Consider the following 23,256-nt stretch of genomic DNA (forward strand, 5'->3'; position numbering starts at 1 on the left):
TTTTCAAAGGTGTCCTTTGACCTCTGACCTCAAGATATGTGAATGAAAATGGGTTCTATGGGTACCCACAAGTCTCCCCTTTACAGACATGCCCACTTTATGATAATCACATGCAGTTTGATGCAAGTCATAGTCAAGTCAGCACACTGACACACTGACAGCTGTTGTTGCCTGTTGGGTTTGAGTTTGAGCATATTTTTTATTCTAAATGCAGTACTTGTGAGGGTTTCTGTACTATATTTGTTATTGTTTGGGGTTGTTAATTGTTTTCCAATAATAAATATATAAATATATTTCCATAAAGCAAGCATATTTGCCCACTCCCATGTTGATAAGAGTATTAAATACCTCCCTAAATATCTCCCGTGTGATTAATTGACAGCCCTAATATAAAGACTCTGGTCTTACTAACATTCGTTTCTCACAGACTACTATTAGGCAATACGAACAAGAACAACTCAGTGTGACTCATAGCTTCTGAGGAATCATACAACAGGTAGGTGGAGAGAGAGAGAGAGAGAGAGAGAGAGGGAGGGAGGAAGTGGTGAGGATGCTTTATAGTTGCTGCAGCACTTTGCTCCTCATCTCACCACAGTGTGCCACAGAGTTCAGATCACAAAACATCGGCGAGCTATTTCACTGACCTGCATTCACCACTGTCACCGTATGATCATGTCTGTTAAGGTAAGAAGGCAGAAAGTATTCATTTCTGCCGAGAAAAGCTTTTCTTCCTACTATCTTTATTATAAAGTGAGGGTCGAGCCACTTGTTTAAGTTGTATGCCTGTTTCTGTATGAATTACACGAAGCTGTAGGTTTCTAGTTGTATATTTCCTGTTGTGAATAATAAGAATCATTATTATAGTGCCACGCAGCCCGTACAGGTCGTTCAGGAAGAAGGTGAACTGATGATAGTATCACAAGAGGAAATCAGCTCAACTTCCCATCAGTGAGAGAAAGAAAGTAAAATGTCGGGGCTGTCATCGTTTACATGTATGCAAAAGAGCTGCAGTGTGCAGTGTGCCTGTTTCGTGTGAGAGTTTGCAGGTTTAAATATTCACCTGAGTTCACCTGAGTGACAAAATGCACTATACAGTACTATACCTGGCTAAAACTAATGCAGTCTAACACAACAGCCCTGGTTTTAACCCTCCTTCATGAAGGTTTTTGTTGAAACTGTTTTCGAAAGGTGTTGATTCAACTGGTCATTTTGGAGGTAGTGTGTGGTGCTGTTGAACTGTATTGGATTATACTGAGAGGTGTTTCTGATATTTAGTCTATCCTCATTGATTGAATGATCACTGTAAGTGTAGGCCTATATTAAAATGAAAGACTGTGGTCTCCACGGAGGATGGGTTATACTCAGGGCTTGAATTTCATCATTTTAGGCCACTTGGCCTTTGGTGTTGTTAATTTTTGAGGGCACAAAGTCCTAATGCCAGAGCGGCAAGGCCATCAAATAAAACAATGATTGAAGACCACGGAAATAATAAATTTAACTTAAAGTTTAAGGCTGATTTTATTTTTATTACATATTATAACTCTCAGTGAAATAAATAAACAAAAAGCTGTTTATTTCACAAAATAATTTATTGTTATTTACTAGGGCTGTCAATCGATTATAATACTTAATTGCGATTAATCGTATGATTGTCCGTAGTTAATCGCCTGCAGGTTTTTCATCTGTTCAAAATGTACCTTAAAGGGAGATTTGTTAAGTATTTAATACTCTTATTAACATAAGAGTGGACAAATATGCTTGCTTTATGCAAATGTATGTATATATTTGTTATTGGAAATCAATTAGCAACACAAAACAATGACAAATATTGTCCAGTAACCCTCACAGGTATTGCATTTAGCATAAAAAATATGCTCAAACTCAAACCCAACAGGAAACAACAACTGTCAGTGTGCTGACTTGACTATGACTTGCTCCAAACTGCATGTGATTATCATAAAGTGGGCATGTCTGTAAAGGGGAGACTCGTGGGTACCCATAGAACCCTTTTTCATTCACATATCTTGAGGTCAGAGGTCAAGGGACCCCTTTGAAAATGGCCATGCCAGTTTTTCCTCGCCAAAATGTAGCACAAGTTTGGAGCATTATTTAGCCTCCTTCACAACAAGCTAGTATGGTTGGTACCAATGGATTCATTAGGTTTTCTAGTTTCATATGATGTCAGGATCTTCACTCTAGCTTTAAAACTGAGCTCACTACAACCTAAAAATCGCAAGTTGCGTTAATGCATTAAAGAAATTAGTGGCGTTACGTTTCTGAAGCCGAGCATTCGGTCTCTTTCCTTGATATTTGTGCTTCTACCGTGGCCTAAGTAGGCGAAGTATACAAAGTTAAATCTTTTTTTGTCTGTTTTAATTGTGTTTATTGTTATTTCCTACTTTGTTGTGCTGTAGCCTACAAACAGTATACCGTTAAGATTCCAGTTGTGAATGGAAGGGGGTAGAAGGAGACGGTTTTGGGTGCATCCCCTTAACCAGCGAAATCACCTGCCACAATCTATCTTTAAATTCTACATCTCTTTTATTTCTTTATCGTAAAATGCTTTGTGCTGGGAGACGAAGAGAATGTTTGTCAGATGTCATTTTGGACGGTGTCTCTGAGTTGTCAAACAACCTTCTTTTGGCTTCTCACAGAAAATCTACCGTTCCGAAAACTTTAATGATTGACCAAAGTTTCGGAGTCGGTGTATACACGTGATAGACACAACATGAGGTCGTACTTATTTTTAAACGTGCAGACTAAAGATTTTTTGTGGTCATTGTTTTGAAAGCAAAACATATAGGCCTACATTTAATCTTCCTATAATGCCGAATGTAAAACTAAAGCACTTACAGTACGAACGCTTAATCCGTCATGTTCTCAACCACGTTGTGCCGTTACGTCACTCTGTGTGATATGTGAAAGTGCTGCAGAGGAAACCTGAAATGAACTGTCAAAAGACTCTATGTACAATCCATTCAGTACTCTAAACACTAATCACAAAGTCTTATGTTTGTGAAAAACAACAATATTTAAGCTGTTTTCCTGATCTCCGCAGCCTCCGATTCAAACATGCAAACAACCTGGAGAACTGCAAGACAAAACACGCTTTCTCATCATGATCCTTAACCGTTTCACACTCCCCCCGAGTCAGACCACAACCCCACATCCTGTGACAGTACTTAAAATAAAACACAGAGGGGCTTGTCTGGTAGGATCTGGAGGTGTAGGTTCGTTCGAGACATAAAAAGATGTTTTAATAGGAACGTTTTATGTTTCACAAGCTAATATTAATGCATAATTCGAGCAAGTACAGGGCCTAACAAAAGCAACAAACAATTCATGAAAACCTCCTTAAGTATGTCAGGCCATCTCTCTATATTACATCCAGGCTGCCAGGTGAAAACAGTGTATACACATGGCACTAGAAGGGTTGCACACCCCTGGTTTAGTAGCTACCAGGATGTTGGATGCACTTTCTCAATATGCCTGATAGACATAGTAAGAAATTTGGCAGTTTTGATGACCATTAGACCTTTAGAGCTTTTGTATTGCCGGAATGTGGATTTGAAGACTGCTGATTATAAACCATCACTGCAGCAGTGTTTGTTTTGTAATCCATAAATCCATAATTGGCAGGACGTAATTGAACCGCTGCCATTTCTACATCATTCACATGTACTTTTAGAACTAGGAGTGTATACTTTCATATATTTTTAATAGAAATATTGTGTTTTGAATATGTGTAATCATTTATACAAACCTTTCTGGAGCTGCTTTCATGCTTCCAAAAGGTTAAAATTAGGGCTGTCAATCAATTAAAATATTGAATCGCGATGAATCGCACCATTGTCCATAGCTGTGCATCGCAAATTAATCGCACATTTTTTGGTAAACTCAAGCCCAACAGGCGACAACAGCTGTCAGTGTGTCAGTGTGCTGACTTGACTATGATTTGCCCCAAACTGCATGTGATTATCATAAAGTGTGCGTGTCTGTAAAGGGGAGACACGTGGGTACCCATAGAACCCATTTTCATTCACATATCTTGAGGTCAGAGGTCAAGGGACCCCTTTGAAAAATGGCCATGACAGTTTTTCCTCGACAAAATTTAGCGCAAGTTTGGAGCGTTATTTAACCTTCTTTTGCGACAAGCTAGTATGACATGGTTGGTTCTAGTTTCATATGATACCAGTATCTTCACTCTAGCTTTAAAACTGAGCCCGCTACAACCTCCGAAAGATCGATTGCGTTAATGCGTTAAAGAAATTAGTGGCGTTAAAACAAACTTGCGTTAACGCGTTATTATTGCGTTAACTTTGACAGCCCTAGTTAGAATACAAAGTTAATTTCCAACAGTTGTTTACATTGACCAACATTTGATAAGTCCTGCTGTTTTCAATTTAATGAACAAATAGATTTTCCAGCAGTATTTCTGCAGCACCAATCACCACGACTAATCCTTAATGAAGTGCTGTAGCGGTCAGTTTATTTGTTGTTTCTGTCTCCGTAATCACTCTCTTCATGTTTTTAGGAAGTTGAGGGTCACATACGTAAGGAACACTGAGCCCTCTTTACTTACTGTTATAAAACCAGGGAATTTGGTACTGCGTGTTATGGTTTTCCAATCCGTCTTAATGAGGATCAAGGGTTGTTATGACGGATTCTGAGGTTAAAGACTCAAGCAAACACTGGTGGTCACTCAGAACTCAGCAGTGCCTCGGACAGAGAGGTCTTCACACTTCAAGGCTCTGTAAGTCCAATGAAAGACACTAGAACTAGACAAACACACTGTGGAAGAGATTGTTGTAGAACCGAAATGCTAATGCACCTTGGGTAATCGGTCGTAGCCGTGCAGGTTTTCACCAGCTGACGTGCTTTGCATTGACATTCATGTGTAACTTCTCTTCTCTCTACCTCACAACCTACAGGAGCGGCGCACCTGGAGAATACAGTTTCAGTAAAAGCCCATTCAAGGTAAATCACTGCGCCTGGTCGTTCATCACTGAGGGGAAAGAAGGAAGTCAGCGTCACAGTTGGAGGAAGGACGAACGAGCTTCCCTCTGATCAAGTTCTCTCTGTACCAAAAAAGATGTCAACCGCTACCGTAGACGGTGTAGGAAGAGGAACCAAACTCTCTAAAGCATCAAAGGATCACAAAAAGGTGAGCAGACGTCATTATGAATTCATGTAATACTTTCCAAGGAAGGAAAAACCTCAAACATCCTCTTGTTTGGCGCAGTGACACCCACTATTACAGAATTAATGCTGATATCAAAACTGAAAATGATTGTGTAAAGTTATTCAAACACACTACTAAAAACAAAACGTTCTACTTATCTACCTCTTAAAAACACAGTATGCACAGAGTATGCATATTTAGAAGACTTCCTAATTCTTGTGAATAAAACCTTTCCATATATTTCATACTTTAAGATGAGAAAATCATATTTGCAAACAGTTGTTGCTTTAATTTCTTTGTATATTGCTGTTAATAAGTCAAAATCTAAAGGGTCATAAAATTCCATCGAAATTAAAATATGTGGGAAAAAAATTTTAAGTAATAATTTAATTCAAGTAAAGCAAAGATCAGCATCATACATTCAGCTAAATGTTGTTTTTGTTAGTCAGCTGTGTTATGTAACAGAGGGAACAGAGCGGTGACGAACAAGGCGATTAGGTTGATCAGCTTCAGTTTACAGAGAGATTTCACTGTAGTTCATTTGTTGGAGGAAAATTACTCGATAAGCTCAATGATAAATGTCATGTTTTATTTTACCTGGGGGTTTATTTTCTATATATTAATGTTAATGTTATATCTTTTTTAAACATGTATGTTTTCTTCTTTCCCTGCTATGGGTTGTCAGCTCACGGCAGCTGCCCTGAAAGGAGCCATCCAGCTGGGTATCGGTCACGCTGTGGGAAACCTCAGCTCTAAACCAGACAGAGATGTTCTCATGCAGGACTTCTCTATGGTGGAGAGCATCTTCCTGCCCAGGTAGGCCTCTCTCATTGCTACACAGTTTTATTGTTCACATTTAGCTAATGTACATAATCAAGTTCAGATTAAAGCTTGCGTAGGTAATACTGGAGAAACTAGCAAGACTGAGATAGATTAAAAAAATGATCCAACTGAAAAACTTAGAAAAGCAGCTTGTGAAAGACTGGTGACGCACATAAGTGCACGGGCAGAGTGCCTACCTAATAAGCCCGTCCAATTATTATATTCGGCCCGAATGAAATGATTAGACAGGCTTATTACAGTCCTTCGACAGCCACAGATAACACATTTCTTTCTTTTTTTAATCAGAGCATTTGATATACTGATTGCTGTGGGGACGTAAAGAGAATTTAATACAAATATGTATGCTGCCAAATCTGTATTCATTTATTTATTAGCCATTAAAGCTATGTTAAATATATGATAATACTTTATTTTATGGGTCCCATAGTTTCCTGAAAAATAACTTGTAAAATAAAGCATTTAAAAGATATTTTTGTTTAACAGTAGTTTAAGTACATTTAAAAATGAGTATTATTTGCTCTTTGAAGGGCTTGAAAAGTGCTGGTAATTAATATGAAGACAGAGCAAAGGCAACCAAGTTCAATTCTTTCAGCAGAACATACAGTACCAATACCCTACTTCTCATTGTGGTGGACGCCGAGACAGATATTTAAAAACCTCACTAGATAAAACTAAACCTCAAAATCTGAATGTCTAGATATCACCAGAGGGAGGTTGAAAAAAAAGTACATGGATTTGTAATTTGGGTGAACTCATACTTTATGTTTATTAGAGCTAGGGTGGGTAATGTATTTGAGAAACGTTTTTTGTTATATATTTTTTCAATGTTAGGAAGTCACTTTTGGAAGTTTACAACTTAGCCTTCTTGAGGTTCAGTAGAAAAACACAGTTTAGCAATCGGCCTTTTTCACAGCAGACATTTTGACGTCATAGGAAATGCACAGGAGTTACCAATAACATTGACGAAGGCTCTGTTCTATAGAAGTGTCCCAGTAAGCCATGAAAGTGTGACAGTGAGCCAACATGCCCAATATTCAGCCATCATTAATCTGTGCTTTTCCTGCTTTGCCATGTCAAAATGTCTTCCGTGAAAATGGACGTGCATGTTGCAACCAGCTACTGTTTTTGTTATTGTACATTCATATTTTTCTTATCCAAACTTAAATACATCTTTCTGTTCTCCAGCGAGGGCAGCAACCTGACTCCAGCACATCACTACCCAGATTTCCGTCTGAAAACGTACGCCCCGCTGGCCTTCCGCTACTTCAGAGAGCTGTTTGGCATCAAACCAGATGACTATCTGGTCAGTGTCGAAACTCACACCATCATTCTGTTTCAGCACGGTGTGACGCAAGTTTTGGTTGGTTTAATTTCAACACTTTTTCCTGCTAAGACTGTTGCGTCGTTCTGAATTACAGTACTCCATGTGCAATGAGCCTCTGATCGAGCTGTCCAACCCGGGCGCCAGCAGTTCCTGGTTCTACCTCACCAGCGATGACGAGTTCATCATTAAGACGGTGCAGCATAAAGAGGCCGAGTTCCTGCAGAAGCTGCTTCCTGGTTACTACATGGTGAGCTCCTTCCTCAAACATAAACTCTCACTATGTTTACATGCACACCAGTGCACATATTAACAAAATTCTAAAAATCCCCAATTCTGGACATAAAGGAGACCTGTGGAGTTTGCATACTAGATTAGAAAATAAAACATATTTATCAACTTTCATTTGACTTACATGTGCTCTTAAATGTAAAAAAAAATGTTTTTGTTCTTGTAGAATCTGAATCAGAACCCGAGGACGTTGCTGCCCAAGTTCTACGGCCTTTACTGCATCCAGTGCAGCGGCCTCACCGTCCGCGTGGTGGTGATGAACAACGTGCTGCCGCGCGCCATCAGGATGCACTACAAGTACGACCTGAAGGGTTCCTCGTACAAACGCCGCGCCTCGCGCAAAGAGCGTGTCAAGGGGTCGCCCACGTTCAAAGACCTGGACTTCCAGGAGATGCACGAGGGCCTGCACTTCGACTCGGACACCTACAGCGCCCTGATGAAGACCCTGCAGAGGGACTGTCGGGTGAGTTCACACAAAGATCTTATATCTATCTGACGAACCGGACAACAGTCCGAAACCCAAATGTATTTAATGTCAAATGATATAAAACAGAGAAAAGTAGCATTTGAGAAACTGAAACCAGAGAATGATAAATTACTTGGTTGTACAATCATTTTATCGTCTTTGTTTCAACTCACATTGGGTATAAATCTTTCCTCAACTGAATTCAGCCGGTGATCACAGCACCACTCCGTCCCTTAGATAACATTATGCAACCATAAGCTGTTATGGTGGCCTCATTAGCACCTGCCTGTTATTTCATTAGTGTGAAACAACAGTGGCCACTTGATGGAGGATTAACAGCCAGCACAGCGAAAGCACCTGACTCGTATGATCAGGCTGAGCAGCTGGACTCTGAAGCGCAAACTGGCCCGTCTGGGGTAAAACGTGCTCTTATTGGGCCTCTTTGCATGACCTCAGTGATTGCGTTAGATAACACAGAGGAAAGTAAGGGCCTCTTTGTTTACAGGAGTTACTTCGTGACATCAGTGATTGGTCAGGGGGATTGAGGCTTATGTTGTACTGTACTTTTGCTTTGCAGATCAAGGTTTAGCCCCAATAACTGGGATCTGCTCGGGTGTGGGAGAGGTCAACTTACAGCTTGTTTATGTAAAGTTTACTGTGGGTGGTTTAAAAAAAAGTACATTTATGTGTTATTTTACAATTCAAATTGTTGTTTTATTACATTAACCAGCTACTCATTATTAAATTGATAATATCTTTGGGTAAAAGAGTTGAACAAATACCTAGAAGGTGATAATACCCCCAAAATGATGACAGTCTGAGACCATTTACTATGTTGTAAATGTGAAAGCAAACCTTTAAAAGCAACACGTTGAGCAATGAAACATTACGTTTTTTTGAATAGAAACGAAACAGCTTGTTCAGTTCTAGGCAACACAACCACAAGTTCTTTACGATTAGGCAACAAAACTACTTAGTTAAGTTTCGGGGAAAAGATCATATTTTGGTTTAAAATAACTACGCTTCAAAAATGAAAGCGTAACTTAAGGTTGTGAACACAAAGACACCTACACATTGTTGGTTTCACACAGGAAGCGAACTCCGGTCTCCTGTGTGAAAGTACTGTGTTTCATGCTGTCTATAATACAGCGCCTGACTTCCATTTTTGCTTCTCTCATAATAACTATGGCCTCTAGAGGTCGCTGTCGTCTTCTTTTATTCCTTCTTTCCATGTGAATCGATGATAAAACCTACGAGTGGGTGTAGCAGGCCCCTTCTGACCCACATCTATGAGGCTGATAACCACTGATAATGCCCATTTAATGACCTGATAACAGTCTAACCGGCTGATAAATCTAACCATGAACATATATAGTGTTTTCTTGCTAAAATAATGTCATTATGCATACTAAATTAGCTTGATGCTACTGTAGTGAGACTGCTGGAGGATCTCAATCCCAAAACAATTAGCATTAAAATGTAATTTTAATGAAATGGGACAGGTTTGTTAGCCCATTATGACTTTTGTTATGACTTCAGCCCTCGAACAAGGACACGGCTGTTGTCTTCCTGTGTTTAACTCCCCTTCATTTTTAAATTGATCTTGTAATTGCTGGAGTTGCTTACGTCCAGTTTGCATCTCTCGTCAGGTCCTGGAGAGCTTTAAGATCATGGACTACAGTCTCCTGCTGGGGATTCACGTTGCAGACCGGAAGCCTCTGGTCAGAGAAAACCGATGTGACAGCAGGAAGGGACAGAAAGTCCTCTACTCCACCGCCCTCGAGTCCATCCAGGGGAATGCGAAGGCCCCCGAACCGGTGGCTGATGATGAAACGTGAGAACATTTTTTGCAATTTTTTCTTTGTAAACACCATTTCTCTGTGTTTTTTGGGCTTTTTATGTAATATGGAAAAATATATATTTTTTTAAAGAGGACCTATTATGCTTATTTTCAGGTTCATACTTGTATTTTGGGTTTCTACCAGAACATGTTTACACACTTTAATGTTCCAAAAACGCTTTACTTTTCTCATACCGGCTGTCTAAATATACCGGTATTCACCCTCTGTCTGAAACACGCCGTTTAAGCGCCTGTCTCTTTAAGACCCCCTCCCAAAAATACCCAGTCTGCTCTAATTGGTCAGCTTGCCCATTGTTATGATTGGTCAATCGAACCAAACTCTTCGGACTCCGCTTCAGCTCCACTCTAACTAGCTTTGTTTGAGGGCGTGCCAAACTACCCGCTAGGCAGTTATTATGCAAATATGTTACTTGGTGACATCACCACATTACAGAAGAAATGGTGGGACTTGGGACTAGCAAGGTATTTCAGGCAGTTCAGGAGTAGTGTTCCTGTGGGGGAGAGTAACTCCCTTTGGAGTGGACTTTGGGCTTTGTAATTTTGCAGACCTTTTACATGCACAAAAATATATATAAAAAACTAGAGAACAGAGGAAAAGCACAAAAGCATAATAGGTCCTCTTTAACATCACATTTCACAGCTTAGTTTCATATTAGAGTTATTTTTGCAGCCACTTAGGTCATTACAGTACATAACGTGAAGACAGTTATCTCTCTATCCTCCTCTTATCTCTTTTTAGTTTCAAAGACTCTTCTTCTGCTTTTTTCTTCTGTCCTCTTACATAAACTGCTTTCTCATGAACAAAAACTCACTGTTGTGAAATTTTGCACAATAGTGTGATCCGGTCCAAACGACACATTTTTTGTCATTTTCCTGATGATGGCACTATAGCAACTGTTTAAAACTTTTAGAAATCAGCTTTACTGTATGTGATACAGCAAAATATAGGAACTGTGGAAATTATTAAGTCAATTTCTCTGTTTTAGTCATTAACACATCTTTCTTTTTTCAGATTGGGTGGAATTCCTGCCAAACATAAAGATGAGAACCTTCTCATCTTTTTAGGAATCATCGACATCCTTCAGTCCTACAGGTGAGCTCACAGTACCACACGCAGACATACGCACTTTTAGTCTTTAGTTACTCTCTAATGTGCGCAGCCACATTCACATTTTAAATTGATTTGGCTTGACATTTTTTTAGACTTTTTCAATGTTAGTTTAAAGGTGCTATTGATAACAGCCACTAGGGTGACATGTATTTTTAATTTTTAATTCTTATATCCAGGTTCATCAAGAAGGTGGAACACTCCTGGAAAGCTCTTGTACATGATGGGGTACGTAACTGCACACCCTCGTCCTTACCTGCAGGTTTTTATGTCCAACTACATGCATATGTGTCTGCACAAGTGCATGTGTGTGTGTCTGACAGCATTCTTTGCTTCTTAGGACACGGTGTCGGTTCACAGGCCCGGTTTTTACGCGGACAGGTTTATGAAATTCATGGGCTCGACTGTATTCAAAAAGATTCATCGTAAGTCGCTGAGCTAACATGACTCCTGTGCTCTGTATCCTGCATAAACAGTGAGCTTAGTGAGCTTTTCTTTTAAAATCACTCTTTGTTTTTGTCTCCCAGCTATAAGAGGAGCGTCCTCAAAGAGGAAGAGGAGTTCCATCTATGCAGCAAAGTCGGCCTCTCAGGAATTTCTGTCCCCACCAAAGGAGGAGAAGAAGGAGGAGAAGAAGGCCCAAAGCTTGGACAACCTGGATGGAAACTGTAGGCATTTAACATGATATTCTAGTAAACATTTGTGTAACATTTTAGGGGAGGCATTGCTTGATTCACTGATGATCTGCTTGTCACAACAGTTCACAGTTCCTCCAAGCAACCGGATCTCCTTCTGAGAGTTTCCTTCGTGTCCACCGGATATGATGAAGAGGATCTTGAAAACAGGTACTTTATGCGTGTAGCTCTCAGATCTAAGCTTCGTATCTATAACAAGTCAGCTTTCCGGGACTTTAGAAAATGTAATTGTTGATTGTTTGGTCGCTTCACATTCACTAAAAGGACGATACAAGGCATTGAACTGAGCAGTGACAAGATGATAATTCTTTGTATATTTGTATATTTTACAGTGTACACTGTATAGTGTAGAGGAGTTTTTCATTTTATTTTGTAACGGGTTCAGTTTTAAAGCTAGATATTGGCATTATATGAAACTACAAAACATAAGGAATCCATAGGTGCCAACCATGTCATCCTAGCTTATCGCGAAGGAGGCTAAATAACGCTCCAAACTTACGCTAAATTACGCTAAACAAGGGGGGTCCCTTGACCTCTGACTTCAAGATATGTGAATAAGTTTACGTTTTCCTGACAAGCAAATTCAAGCAGAAAGCAGGAATTTAACGTGCTTGTATACATCTTTGCACCATATTCATTTGTATTTTTTATGTTGCAGTGAAGACCGACGAGACTCCAGTGCAACGATCGCTCTGGACGATCCTCTGCCGACTCTCAGCAGGAGCCAATCAGACACTGACCTGGACGTCTACTTGGTATGAAATGTTTTATTTGATACAATCTGTATGAAAAAAGTCTTTAAGTACACATCCAATGATGAAAAGACCAAAATCAACAATGTATCAATCCGTCTCTCAATCACTCTATAATTCTCAAATGGTTAGGCTTTTCTCAACATATTTATACTTTTTTTCCAAACTAATACAACATTTTTGGATAATATTACAAGAATATTCTTAAGCTATTACAGTACAGCTTTTTTCTCATAAAATTACGAATGTATTCTCATAACTTTATGGCATCATAACACGATGAATCCAGGGGTCACTGGGTGTCTCTGCATTTTCAGCGTCACACAGACTCACCCAGGAGACCCAGCTGGAGTTGATCAGTCGATTGTGTCCCAGCATCCATAAACTGTAAGCAGCCAATGACATCCATAGACTATTCTATTGATTTTGTTATTGATCTTCTTTTTTGGACAACACTCTGTTTCTGTTTCTGTTTCTGCTTTTGCGTCAACAAAAGGCACAGAGGTCCACATGATAATCTAAACAGGAACATGTACACTGAGTGAATCCTTACTATTCTTTAGCTGCTTATATCTTCCTGTCGATCCTTTGTCGCTATCCCAGCATGCAATTTCTCATATCTTCCTGGAACTTTCTTGTTTGATGGTGGCCGCGCTTAGGTCCTAGAGGCCCCACTGGCATCCTGTGACGTCTATACTGCATGACTCAGCTGATCCCCCTCAGTCCTTACGTCTGTGTCAGCCTGAGAAACCTCTACGAATCCCCTTTTCTACAGCACTTCTCTTACATAACCACAAAATCCTCATTCGGGTTTATGTGAAGCGGTTCTTCAGCCCACATTAAGCGGTTCTACTCAGGCTCCGTGGGAAGCCTGCAGACGTCGGAGTTAATCTGATCGCAAAGCTTCCGACGGGAGACAAAGGAATTCAGAAACTATAGCGAGGGTGAAAGGGGAAATCGTCTCTGACAGCCATTTGTCTTCTTGACTCATATTCTTATCTGGATGCCCAGAGACTTGATCTGTAGGTTCCCAGATGTTTTTAATAGGGCTGTCAATAGATTAAAATATTTAATCACAATTAATCGCATGATTGTCCATAGTTAATCGTGACTATCACAAATTAATCGCACATTTTTTACCAGTTCAAAAGGTACTGCATTTAGCATACAAAATATGCTCAAATCATAACATGGCAAACTGCAGCCCAACAGGCAACAACAGCTGTCAGTGTGTCAGTGTGCTGACTTGACTATAACTTGCCCAAAACTCATGTGATTATCATAAAGTGGGCATGTCTGTAAAGGGGAGACTCCTGGGTACCCATAGAACCCATTTTCATTCACATATGTTGAGGTCAGAGGTCAAGGGACCCCTTTGAAAATGGCCATTACAGTTTTTTCTTCGCGAAAATGTAGTGAAAGTTTGGAGCGTTATTTAGCCTCCTTCCTGATAAGCTAGTACAACACATTACAACCTAAAAATCACATGTTGGATTAATGCGTTAAAGAAATTAGTGGCGTTAAAACAAATTAGCGTCAAATTTGACTGTTGTGCTTTTTTACCTAAATGACAAAGGGAACAAATAATCTTTTTTTTTGTTTTCTAGTGAGGAGCCACCTGGACTTCTGACCTTTGACTTCCCAGTCCCACAGTGTCGAGACATCAGGACTTCACAGCGGAGTAGATCTGACACAAACATGTTGATGTCAGTTTCTCCACCGTGACCATCACTCTGTGCCTCTGTGACTTTCCTCTTTGAGTCGAAGTAAATGCACCAAATCACTGGTTCTTATATAGAAAGCCCCATAATGAAGAGATGGGGATACAGTGTGTGTTTCTGTGTGTTAAGACTTTTAATATAAAACACTATGAAGCTGTTTCTTCTGTTATTTGCACTTTGCTGCTAATTTTACAACAGTGCTAACAAAAAAAATTCTTCTTGGATGTCTGAATTTCTGTGCAAATGTTTAAATGTTCTCAGCGGCTGGATCACTGAGCAGATTGTCTTGTATGTTAATCAGCTACAGGAAAAAAATAATGCTGTTATTTTCACATCATATAATTACATAGATGCGTGTTGAGATCATTATGCTGTTGGGAATCTGAATGAAAGATTCATCTGTTTATACCCTTATAAACATCATGTATAACTGATTTTAGAATCGCAATTCACATAAAACAAATACATCAATATCATGCTACACAATTATTAATTTATTTCATATTCTCTGGGTATCTTTTTCTCCAAACACGTAGAATCTGCTGCCACCAGTACAAAAAGTATTTGCTCAGCTTCTTGTTATAACGAGATGTATTTCACGTTATAATGACATATTTTTCTTGTTATGTCTACAGTAATATGCTGTACAGTTTTCAGTCCTTGACCTTTCATGCATTCCTGTGTCATTTCTCATTTCATCTTCACTCGGATTTATTCAAACTTCTGCCTGTTATAAACTGTTTTGAATCCTAGAGGTAAATAATGACCGTGTTGTACGTTATGTCTTCTTTTTGCCTTCGAAAGTTTAAAAATCTGTGCTTTATATGTGATTTATAGGCCTAAAACTGTATTATAGCAATACTTTGAACTTGTATTTGTGAAATAAATTCATATTTTATGTTCTTAAATATTCATTCTGGTTTTTTTTTTAGTGTATATCCAACTTTTTGATGGTAAAACGCTCACATCAGCTGTCATATTTTATTTGAACACAAGGGGGCGCAGCAATGATACAATCATAGACTGTATAGAGAGGATACAGTAGATGGTGATGGTGAGGTTTGCCTTTACTTTGCATTTCTGCATGTGTGCTCTGTCAACTACTGCAGTGGTTCCCAAGCTCTTGTCTTAAGGGACCCCTTTTCTATCATTGAGTAAACTGATGACCCCTGACTAAGTGACATATTTTATAGATATTTAATACATAACAATAATAGTACAGAACAACTGATAAACTGTACAATTAACCCAAAAAGTGAATGCGATAACTGCAGGAAGTCTGTGTAAAACAAGCAATTTGGATTATTTCCTGTGAATATTGTAGAGTTTTCCTGTTATTTTGGGGACTTTTAATACAATTCTCTGTATTGTGTATTATTTTTAATAATCATTGATACTTAATAGGCTTCTTTTCTGACCAATTTTCTTCTCCCTGACACTTGGCCGTTGTTCTACTAGCTCGTTGGTTGTTTTAACTGCGTACTTTTCTAATGCAGAAAAAGGTTGTTTAGCAGAGAGGGAAGGCTCTGTGAATATAACGTGTGTTCAGGTCTTCATTATGCTCTTATCCTGTTTATATCTGGAATATTAATCCAAATGTTAAAAATAAGAATTTCATTGAGTTTTCTTTGCACAAATTAATGAAATGCTGATAGATAGGCCAACTATATATTTTTATTTATTTTTTTAAAGTTGTCTTACACACCTTCAAATCAAGAAGGCCTTGTGACCCCCCCGTGAACCAGTGCACTACTGCATACTATTAAAGGATGATCACATGAAATCTCTTTGGTTTACAGGCTGACTAATTCTGTCTGGATAATATCAAAAGATAAATATAGTTTGTTTATCCAATTTGATCAAATGTGAATCTATCAGACTGGTTCAATTCAATTTAATTTCTAATGTGCAGTAATGTGTCCTGTGTGTGTCTGTGTGAGTGTGAAGCCAACACCGCAGGTTTAGAGGATTTAGGTTAATCTGACTTGGATGAAAACATCTGCCAGAGGTGGAAATTAACAAACTACATTCACTTATTCTCTGTTTTAAAGTGTGATTTTGACGTAGCCGACGCGTGAGTTGCACGTTTACATTTTGTGAAACTTACCAATATTACTGTTAGCAAATACAACACATTTTACCTATATAACTGAATTTGTTCAGGAATTTAATTTATGTATTTTATGTATTCATTAGATGGTGGCTGGTGTGAGGATCAGAGCTGTGGCCGGGTCGGGTAAATTGCAGAGTATTACCTGCTTTTTACTGGGCTTTTCTGTTTCGGTGCCAGAGGGTCTAAACCTGAACAGGTTAAACCAGTCAGACAGGCACCAAAATCACAGCCTGCTGTTGCTTTTGTATCATGTACATGTATACTATGAGTAGTAGCTAATAACAGAACAAGAGTGTGCACAAGAGGCACCTTTTTGTTAATGAATGTTGCAGCCAAGTGATTTGTAAGAAACAAGTCAAGGTCAGCAAAGAAAGAAACAAAGAAAGAAGGAATGAAGAAGGAGAAGAAAGAAAGTGTATTTTTTATATCTTGCAGGGCAACATTGAGCTTGATGTCCCCACAAGAGCAAAGTGTACTTTCTTTTAAGCGATACATTAATAGACAAGAAACATGCTACAGTAAAAATAAAGTTTAATTTAGACCAAATTTGACCAAATTCACATTTTTCATTTGTAAAATATTTTATTTATTCCTGTGTTTTTTTTTGGTCAAGTTAGATGTAAAATAAAAGAAAGCTTTATAACCATTTACATGACGCCTGTTGTCCTCCATCTGTGAAACACAAAATCAAATTCGCATTTTGTAAGGTCAGTCATAAAACCTGTTGCGATCAGGACACAAATAGCATTTTTATTTATTCATTTATTAGAAATATAAACATAAAATTATTGTTTTTTTAATTTTTAATTATGTTTTTTATTGTTTTTTAATTGTGTGTTATTTTTTTATTTTTTATTATCTTTTTTTATTGTATTTTAATTGTATGTTGTTTTTTATTTTTTATTATCTTTTTTATTGTATTGCAATTGTATGTTGTTGTTTTATTTTTTTAATTATATTTTATTGTACTTTAATTGTGTTGTTGTTTTTTATTTTAGTTATCTTTTTTATTGTATTTTAATTGTATGTTATTGTTTTTTTTATTTCTAATGATATTTTATTTATTGTATTTTAATTATATGTTGTTTTTTATTTTTAATTATCTTTTTTTATTGTATTTTAATTGTATGTTGTTGTTGTTTTTATTTTAATTATCTTTTTATTGTATATAGTTTTTTTTAATTTTTATTTTATGGGTTTCTTTTTCTTTTTTTTCTTTTTTAATTATACAGTTTTTGACCACCCCCAAAAATATTTATTTGTTAAGTACTGGGGTTAACAACAGATTTCCCTCCAGTCTCAGATAAAAAATGTAAAACAACAGTAGCCCTATGTAATGAATTTACTAACACAGAAGACTCACCTGCCTTCATTTACCTTTTTCAACTCATGATTTACATTTTTGTTTGTTTTGTAAACTGAGTCACCAAGTCACGTTCAGGTTACAGGATGTGTGATTCAAGAGAATGTCACCACCTTCCGCACCCAAAGGGAGTCACATGTTGAAACTACACTCCACCTACACACACACACACACACACACACACACACACACCTGCAGTCAGTAAGACACGCCCACATACCTGCAAGAACCAGGAAATGACTGGTTGAATTATTACTCTGGATCCAGACGAAACCAAAAATAGCCAGCAAACTTTCGTCCCAGTTGAAACCCTCATCGTCCTCTGCAGCCTTCACGTCCACCTCTAACTTTTCGGATTTACCTGCTCTGGTCACATAGAAACAGGACACAGAGAGTCTCACCTGGTGAGTAAACCGAGTATTGTTCTGCCTGAATGTCGACATGTTTTTCACCGTGTTTCTTCCTCTCTCTTTTCCATATTAGGACATTGAACTGATGCCAAATAAATTCTCTTTTGGCAGTTAAAGTCATAAACAACATTTTTATCTTGCTCTTGAAGGCAGCACAGGGTTATTTTTATTATAAAAGTGACCTGCAGTGTGTTCAGGCCTACATGTTACTGTTAGTTAGTGTGTCCTCTGTGTGCTTCATTAGCCCCACTAGTGTAAATAGAGACGCACAAAGTGGGGCTGGGCTACCATTGTACTGTTGTTTCAAACCTATTGTGTATTCAGTGTGTGTTAGCAGCCACCAGCCAAATAACTCCAGGTGTTTAAAGTAACTTTACTACAATGAGTAAGTTAAGCTATCACTCAAATATTGCACATTTCCATTATTGTGACATTTTAGGAAAGGCAAGGCAGCTTTATTTGTAGAGCACATTTCAGCAACAGGGCAATTCAAAGTGCTTTACATAAACATTCAAGAAAAATGATCATACTCGATACATCATTAGTCATCTGAATAAGTCAGAACACTGCATCTCGTTATTTATGATTTCTTTATTTTTAATTTGTTTTTTTCTATATCCTTTTTAATTCATTGATAGTTAACTAGCCTGTACTCCTCTTGAGTATGGTTCTTTTTTTCAGTTTGTATGTGGGTGGGATATAGGGAGGGAATTTGGAGCCATGTTTGTGTTTTGTATGTTTTGTATATTTGGTTCACTAAAACATTGGAAAATAAAATATTCAAAAAAACAAAACGTGAACTCTAAAAATCTTAAAGAAGATCTGTCATATTTAAGGCAAGGCAGCTTTATTTGTATAGCACATTTCAGCAATTGATTGATTTAAAAGAACTCAGAGTTGGAGTTGGTCCTGCAGTTTTCTGGGAGCCTGTTCCAAATATTTGGTGCATAAAAACTGAACGCTGCTTCTTCTGCATGTTTAGTTCTAACTCTGGGGACACTAAGCAGACCTGATCCAGATGACCTGAGAGGTCTGGATGGATAGAACATAGCAGAAGATCAGAAATGTATTTTGGCCCCAAACCATTTAGTGCTTTTACGTTACTAAAATTTAATTTCATTCTCACTGTGCAATATTATTTTCCCACTTGTGCAATTTTGTTAATAGTCTGTTTATTGTCAATACTGTATACACTGCACCTATTTTTATACTTCCTTCTATTTATATGGTTCATATTTTATTACACTTTGTTTAGCTCTTTTTTTTTACTGTGTTAGCTGATGCATCTTGTTTTTTGGACTATCCCCTTTGCTGCTGTACACTGCACATTTCCCCACTGTGGGACTAATAAAAGGAATATCTTATCTTATCTTATCATTTCCTCCACTATAAATCATAGGGTAGTATTGTAGCTTACACATTACTCTACATGCACTTGTTAGCTACATGTAGCCTGTATGTTACTGGTTAGTTAGACTATACACTCAGTCCCCAGTATAGCCGACGACTATATATTCAAGGTTATGTTAAGTTTTTGTTGAAACTGTTGTATTGAATGAAGTTTATGGGCATTTTTGGAGTCTTGCTGACTGATACTGACTCAGAATTTGAGCTGCAACTATTTTGATAATCAGTTTGAGTAATTTTTTAAGGAAAAAAAGTCATTCAGCCTCTTGAATGTGAATATTTTCTGGTTTCTTTACTCCTCTATGACAGCAAACTGAATATCTTTTGAGTTGTGGACAAAACGAGACATTAGAGGCCGTCATCTCGGGCTTTTGGAAACACTGATCGACATTTTTCTGACATTTTCTGGCCATTTTATACACCGAACAACTAATCGATTAATAGATAAAATAATCAACAGATTAATAGACAATGAAAGTAATTAAGGCTGTCAAAGTTTGTTTTTAGGTTGTAGGGAGCACCAACCATGTCATACTACGTTGACACGAAGGAGGCTAAATAACACTCCAAACTTACACTAAATTTTGGTGAGGAAAAACTGGCATGCCGTTTTCAAAGGGGTCCCTTGACCTCTGACCTCAAGATATGTGAATGAAAATGGGTCCTATGGGTACCCACGAGTCTCCGCTTTACAGAAATGCCCACTTTATGCTAATCCCATGCAGTTTGGGGCAAATCATAGTCAAGTCAGCACACTGACACACTGACAGCTGTTGTTGCCTGTTGTACTTGAATTTGTCATGTTATGATTTCAGCATATTTTTCATGTTAAATGCAGTACCTGTGAGGGTTTCTGGACAATATTAGTCATTGTTTTGTGTTGTTAATTGATTTCCAGTAATACATATATACATTACATTTGCATAAAGCAGCATATTTACCCACTGCCATGTTTATAAGAGTATTAAATACTTGATAAATCTCTTTTTAAGGTACATTTTGAACAGAAAAAAATGTGATTCATTTGCGATTAATCGTGATTAACTTTGGACAATCATGCAGTGAAGCGCGATTAAACATTTTAATCAATTGACAGCCCTATTAAAATAATCGTTGGTTGCAGCCCTACTCAGAATCAACCTTAAAAATCTTTACAAAAAGTAAAGTCAGTTTCAGGTCGTCAGTGTCCTCAGTGAGGTAGAAACCTGGTTGTGGTGGAATTCAACAGGGAGGGACAGACTTTCTTTCAGTATCCAGCTGCTCTCTCATTCCTCAACTTACATTGTTTCACTTTAAAAAGCTTTTAGAAAGAAAAAACCTGCAGCAAAGAGAACAGGCTTTTGTTTCATTTTTTTCTAGTTGGCCTCTCCAGGTCACTGCATTTGCCCTGATGAACCAGATTATACCTGTGGAGGGCACGTGAACACACTGCTTCCCTTTCCTCTGCCTGTCAATCTCTTTCCCCTCGCTCTCGCTACGCTCTCATCACAGATTTGTGAGTGGCATGTGTCCCTCCATCTGGCTCGCACATGCATTACATATGGACATTGCATAATGGCTTTGGGCCTCGGTAATGCAGCACTACTCCAACACGTGGGGAAGTGTCAAGGGCCAGAGAAACAAACTGCTTATGTAAAAGCATTAAGACGACCAAACGACTCCAGCTCCATTTGCTCACCCTGTGGAAAAACAGAGAAAAAAAATAGAAGGCGTTCTCATTAAATAGTGAAAACATGCAGCGACAAAGGAATTAGTCGGAAGAGTGAATCACTCTCCTCCCCCTCCTTTCATAATTTAAATCTGAGCCTTTTAAAAAAGTAAAAGCCCCGACCTGTTCACATTCATATTATTTGTTTGAGTAGATTTGACAGAGCAAAAATACTGATTTGAATTGTAAAGTTGTAAGATGGAGAAAACACACACTTATATGAAATTTTCATATGTACATACTTCTATATACTGTACTATTTGTACTGTAAATATTGGCCTGAATTTTGCTTTTGAAACTAAAATAAAGTACACTGTAATAACTATATACAGTACATATGCGCTGTAAATATTATACCATTTGCTACAGATGAGCAGCCAGTGTCTTGGTGGGAAAAATGGTAATCATTGCAAAGTCTCAAATGATTAAAATGGTTCATGTTGTAGTTATGAAACTGCAGCAGCAGTAGAGCCAAAAAAAAAAAGCCAAGAGCCAAGAAGCTTATCATGTTTTCCAATCTTGGATAGGGAAATGACTACAAGCAACCATCTAGTGCCTATGAAAATCAAATTGATTGCCCTGACGTAGAGGATGTGAATTTGTGTTTTTGCATGAAAGCATGCGGTGAAAGATTAAAAAGAAGATACTGTGAATGTGCTGTGGAAGGATGTTTGTTGTTTGTTGTTGTTGTTGTTGTTGTTGTTGTTGTTGTTGTTGTTGAGAGCGCAGACTGAAGCAGATGGCTGTACTCGGCTGGTAGTTGAGATCAATTCTGGCTGTGTTGTTATGCATATTGAAAACTATTATCGCCTTATAAAGTTGTCAGGAGACTCCCGTTTTTCATTGCCCTCTCCCGGTTTCCTCCCGTGGTCACAATCCTCCCATATTTCTCCAGATTTATGGCAACTTTTTTTCCTTTTCGTTATCTCTTGAGCTGCGCTTGCAGCACATCACAGCATCGCAGTAAAGCCGTTGTGGAGTGGCGCAAGCCATTGGAAAATAACAGGCTTCAGAGCGCAGTGGTGCCTTTGACACATCGTGTCTGAAAGGACCTTGAATGAGTGAAAACTGATGAATATTAGCCTAGAGATTCACACTAGTTCTTGAAGTTATGAAAAAACAGATACCGCCCAAGCCTAGTGGGGAAGGTAGCGTACAGTAGGTTTATCAGAGCTTGTTTGCTGCTGCCTGCTGCTGCTGGAAATGAAGTTAATGAGAGCCCAGAGACTGGAGCAAGCATGTGACTGTGTATACACCTTTGTGTGTTGTGTTTAAGCACATGTTAATTTATGTGGTGTTTGTATCCCTACACATACTGTACACCTACACACTCTCATCTGTCTGGATGCAGTTTGGGCTAGATGAGTGTTCTCTGTGAGATTACTGTAAGGTGTTGGATTATGATAAAAACCGCCTGTGAATGTCATGCTGAATGTCTCTTATTGGTGCTTCCAGCCCAGACGAGGCTCCTAATCTTGGCTCCTCTGACAAAGACGACACACAGAGTGTCCTTAAAAAACCTCTCTCTTTCTTTTTTCATCTTCCTTTGTGCTGTTGTTGCCCGACGTTTTTTTTAAAATAGACAGGCTCGTTATTTTTGTGTCTCCCCCGCCGTGCTCCTGGTATTTTCAGCCCCCTCTTTGGAGCGCTGGGGGATTTCTGCTGCTCAGTGAAATCTGCAGCAGCTCTCATGGCACGACCATCCAGAGCCGTAATCCAGACGTCCAAGCTGCTGGAATATAAATCCTGTCCGTAGTTTGCATAGGCTGGCAGCTCATCAAGAGGCCACAGAGATAATTTATTTATTTCAAAACCTCTCAGGACATGGCGGCCTGCTGTCAGCTGGTGACTCGGGGGATGACAAGATACGACATTTAATCAGCGCTGCGGCGTGACGTGCACGCCGAGGGTTCGCACAAGTGTGGGAGTGTGCTCAAGGGGAGGGAGTTGGGGATGCATTATGGAAATTCCTCAAGTCCTGAAAATGGTTCTGTGTCTGAAAATGCAATACTCCA

General features: G+C 38.5%; 2 protein-coding genes across 4 annotated transcripts in view; both read left to right on the top strand.

The window, feature by feature from the left end:
* Nucleotides 1-519: 519 nt before the first annotated feature.
* Nucleotides 520-15,148, top strand: pip5k1ba (phosphatidylinositol-4-phosphate 5-kinase, type I, beta a). 3 transcript variants are annotated; one of them, XM_074617119.1, is made up of 15 exons: nt 520-684; nt 4,932-5,164; nt 5,868-5,998; nt 7,211-7,328; nt 7,444-7,596; nt 7,804-8,100; nt 9,753-9,937; nt 10,977-11,057; nt 11,252-11,300; nt 11,413-11,497; nt 11,600-11,740; nt 11,833-11,917; nt 12,426-12,522; nt 12,837-12,906; nt 14,127-15,148. In XM_074617119.1, exons 2-14 carry the CDS (start codon nt 5,093-5,095, stop codon nt 12,873-12,875), a joined length of 1,533 nt encoding a protein of 510 aa, XP_074473220.1. In that variant the 5' UTR covers nt 520-684; nt 4,932-5,092; the 3' UTR covers nt 12,876-12,906; nt 14,127-15,148. The 3 variants fall into 3 exon arrangements, with proteins under 3 accessions (XP_074473220.1, XP_074473222.1, XP_074473221.1); XM_074617120.1 differs by lacking the exon at nt 520-684 and adding an exon at nt 4,387-4,753; XM_074617121.1 differs by lacking the exon at nt 12,837-12,906.
* Nucleotides 15,149-17,919: 2,771 nt separating this feature from the next.
* tjp2a (tight junction protein 2a (zona occludens 2)) overlaps nt 17,920-23,256 on the top strand; it is a 39,141-nt gene continuing 33,804 nt past the window's right edge. The window contains exon 1 of the mRNA XM_074616826.1: nt 17,920-18,120. The gene's annotated coding sequence lies outside the window, so the exon portion shown is untranslated. The remainder of the gene's footprint in view (nt 18,121-23,256) is intronic.

The sequence above is a fragment of the Sebastes fasciatus genome, chromosome 19 (genome assembly GCF_043250625.1).
Source record: "Sebastes fasciatus isolate fSebFas1 chromosome 19, fSebFas1.pri, whole genome shotgun sequence".
Classification (NCBI taxonomy): Eukaryota; Metazoa; Chordata; class Actinopteri; order Perciformes; family Sebastidae; genus Sebastes; species Sebastes fasciatus.

What these genes read in the sequence shown, in the direction of transcription:
- pip5k1ba (XM_074617119.1), top strand. Translation starts at nt 5,093, where the DNA reads ATGTCAACCGCTACCGTAGACGGTGTAGGAAGAGGAACCAAACTCTCT. An exon ending in TCAAACCAGATGACTATCTG is followed by an intron (nt 7,329 to 7,443) that starts GTCAGTGTCGAA and finishes TCTGAATTACAG; the next exon opens with TACTCCATGTGCAATGAGCC. An exon ending in TGCTTCCTGGTTACTACATG is followed by an intron (nt 7,597 to 7,803) that starts GTGAGCTCCTTC and finishes TTGTTCTTGTAG; the next exon opens with AATCTGAATCAGAACCCGAG.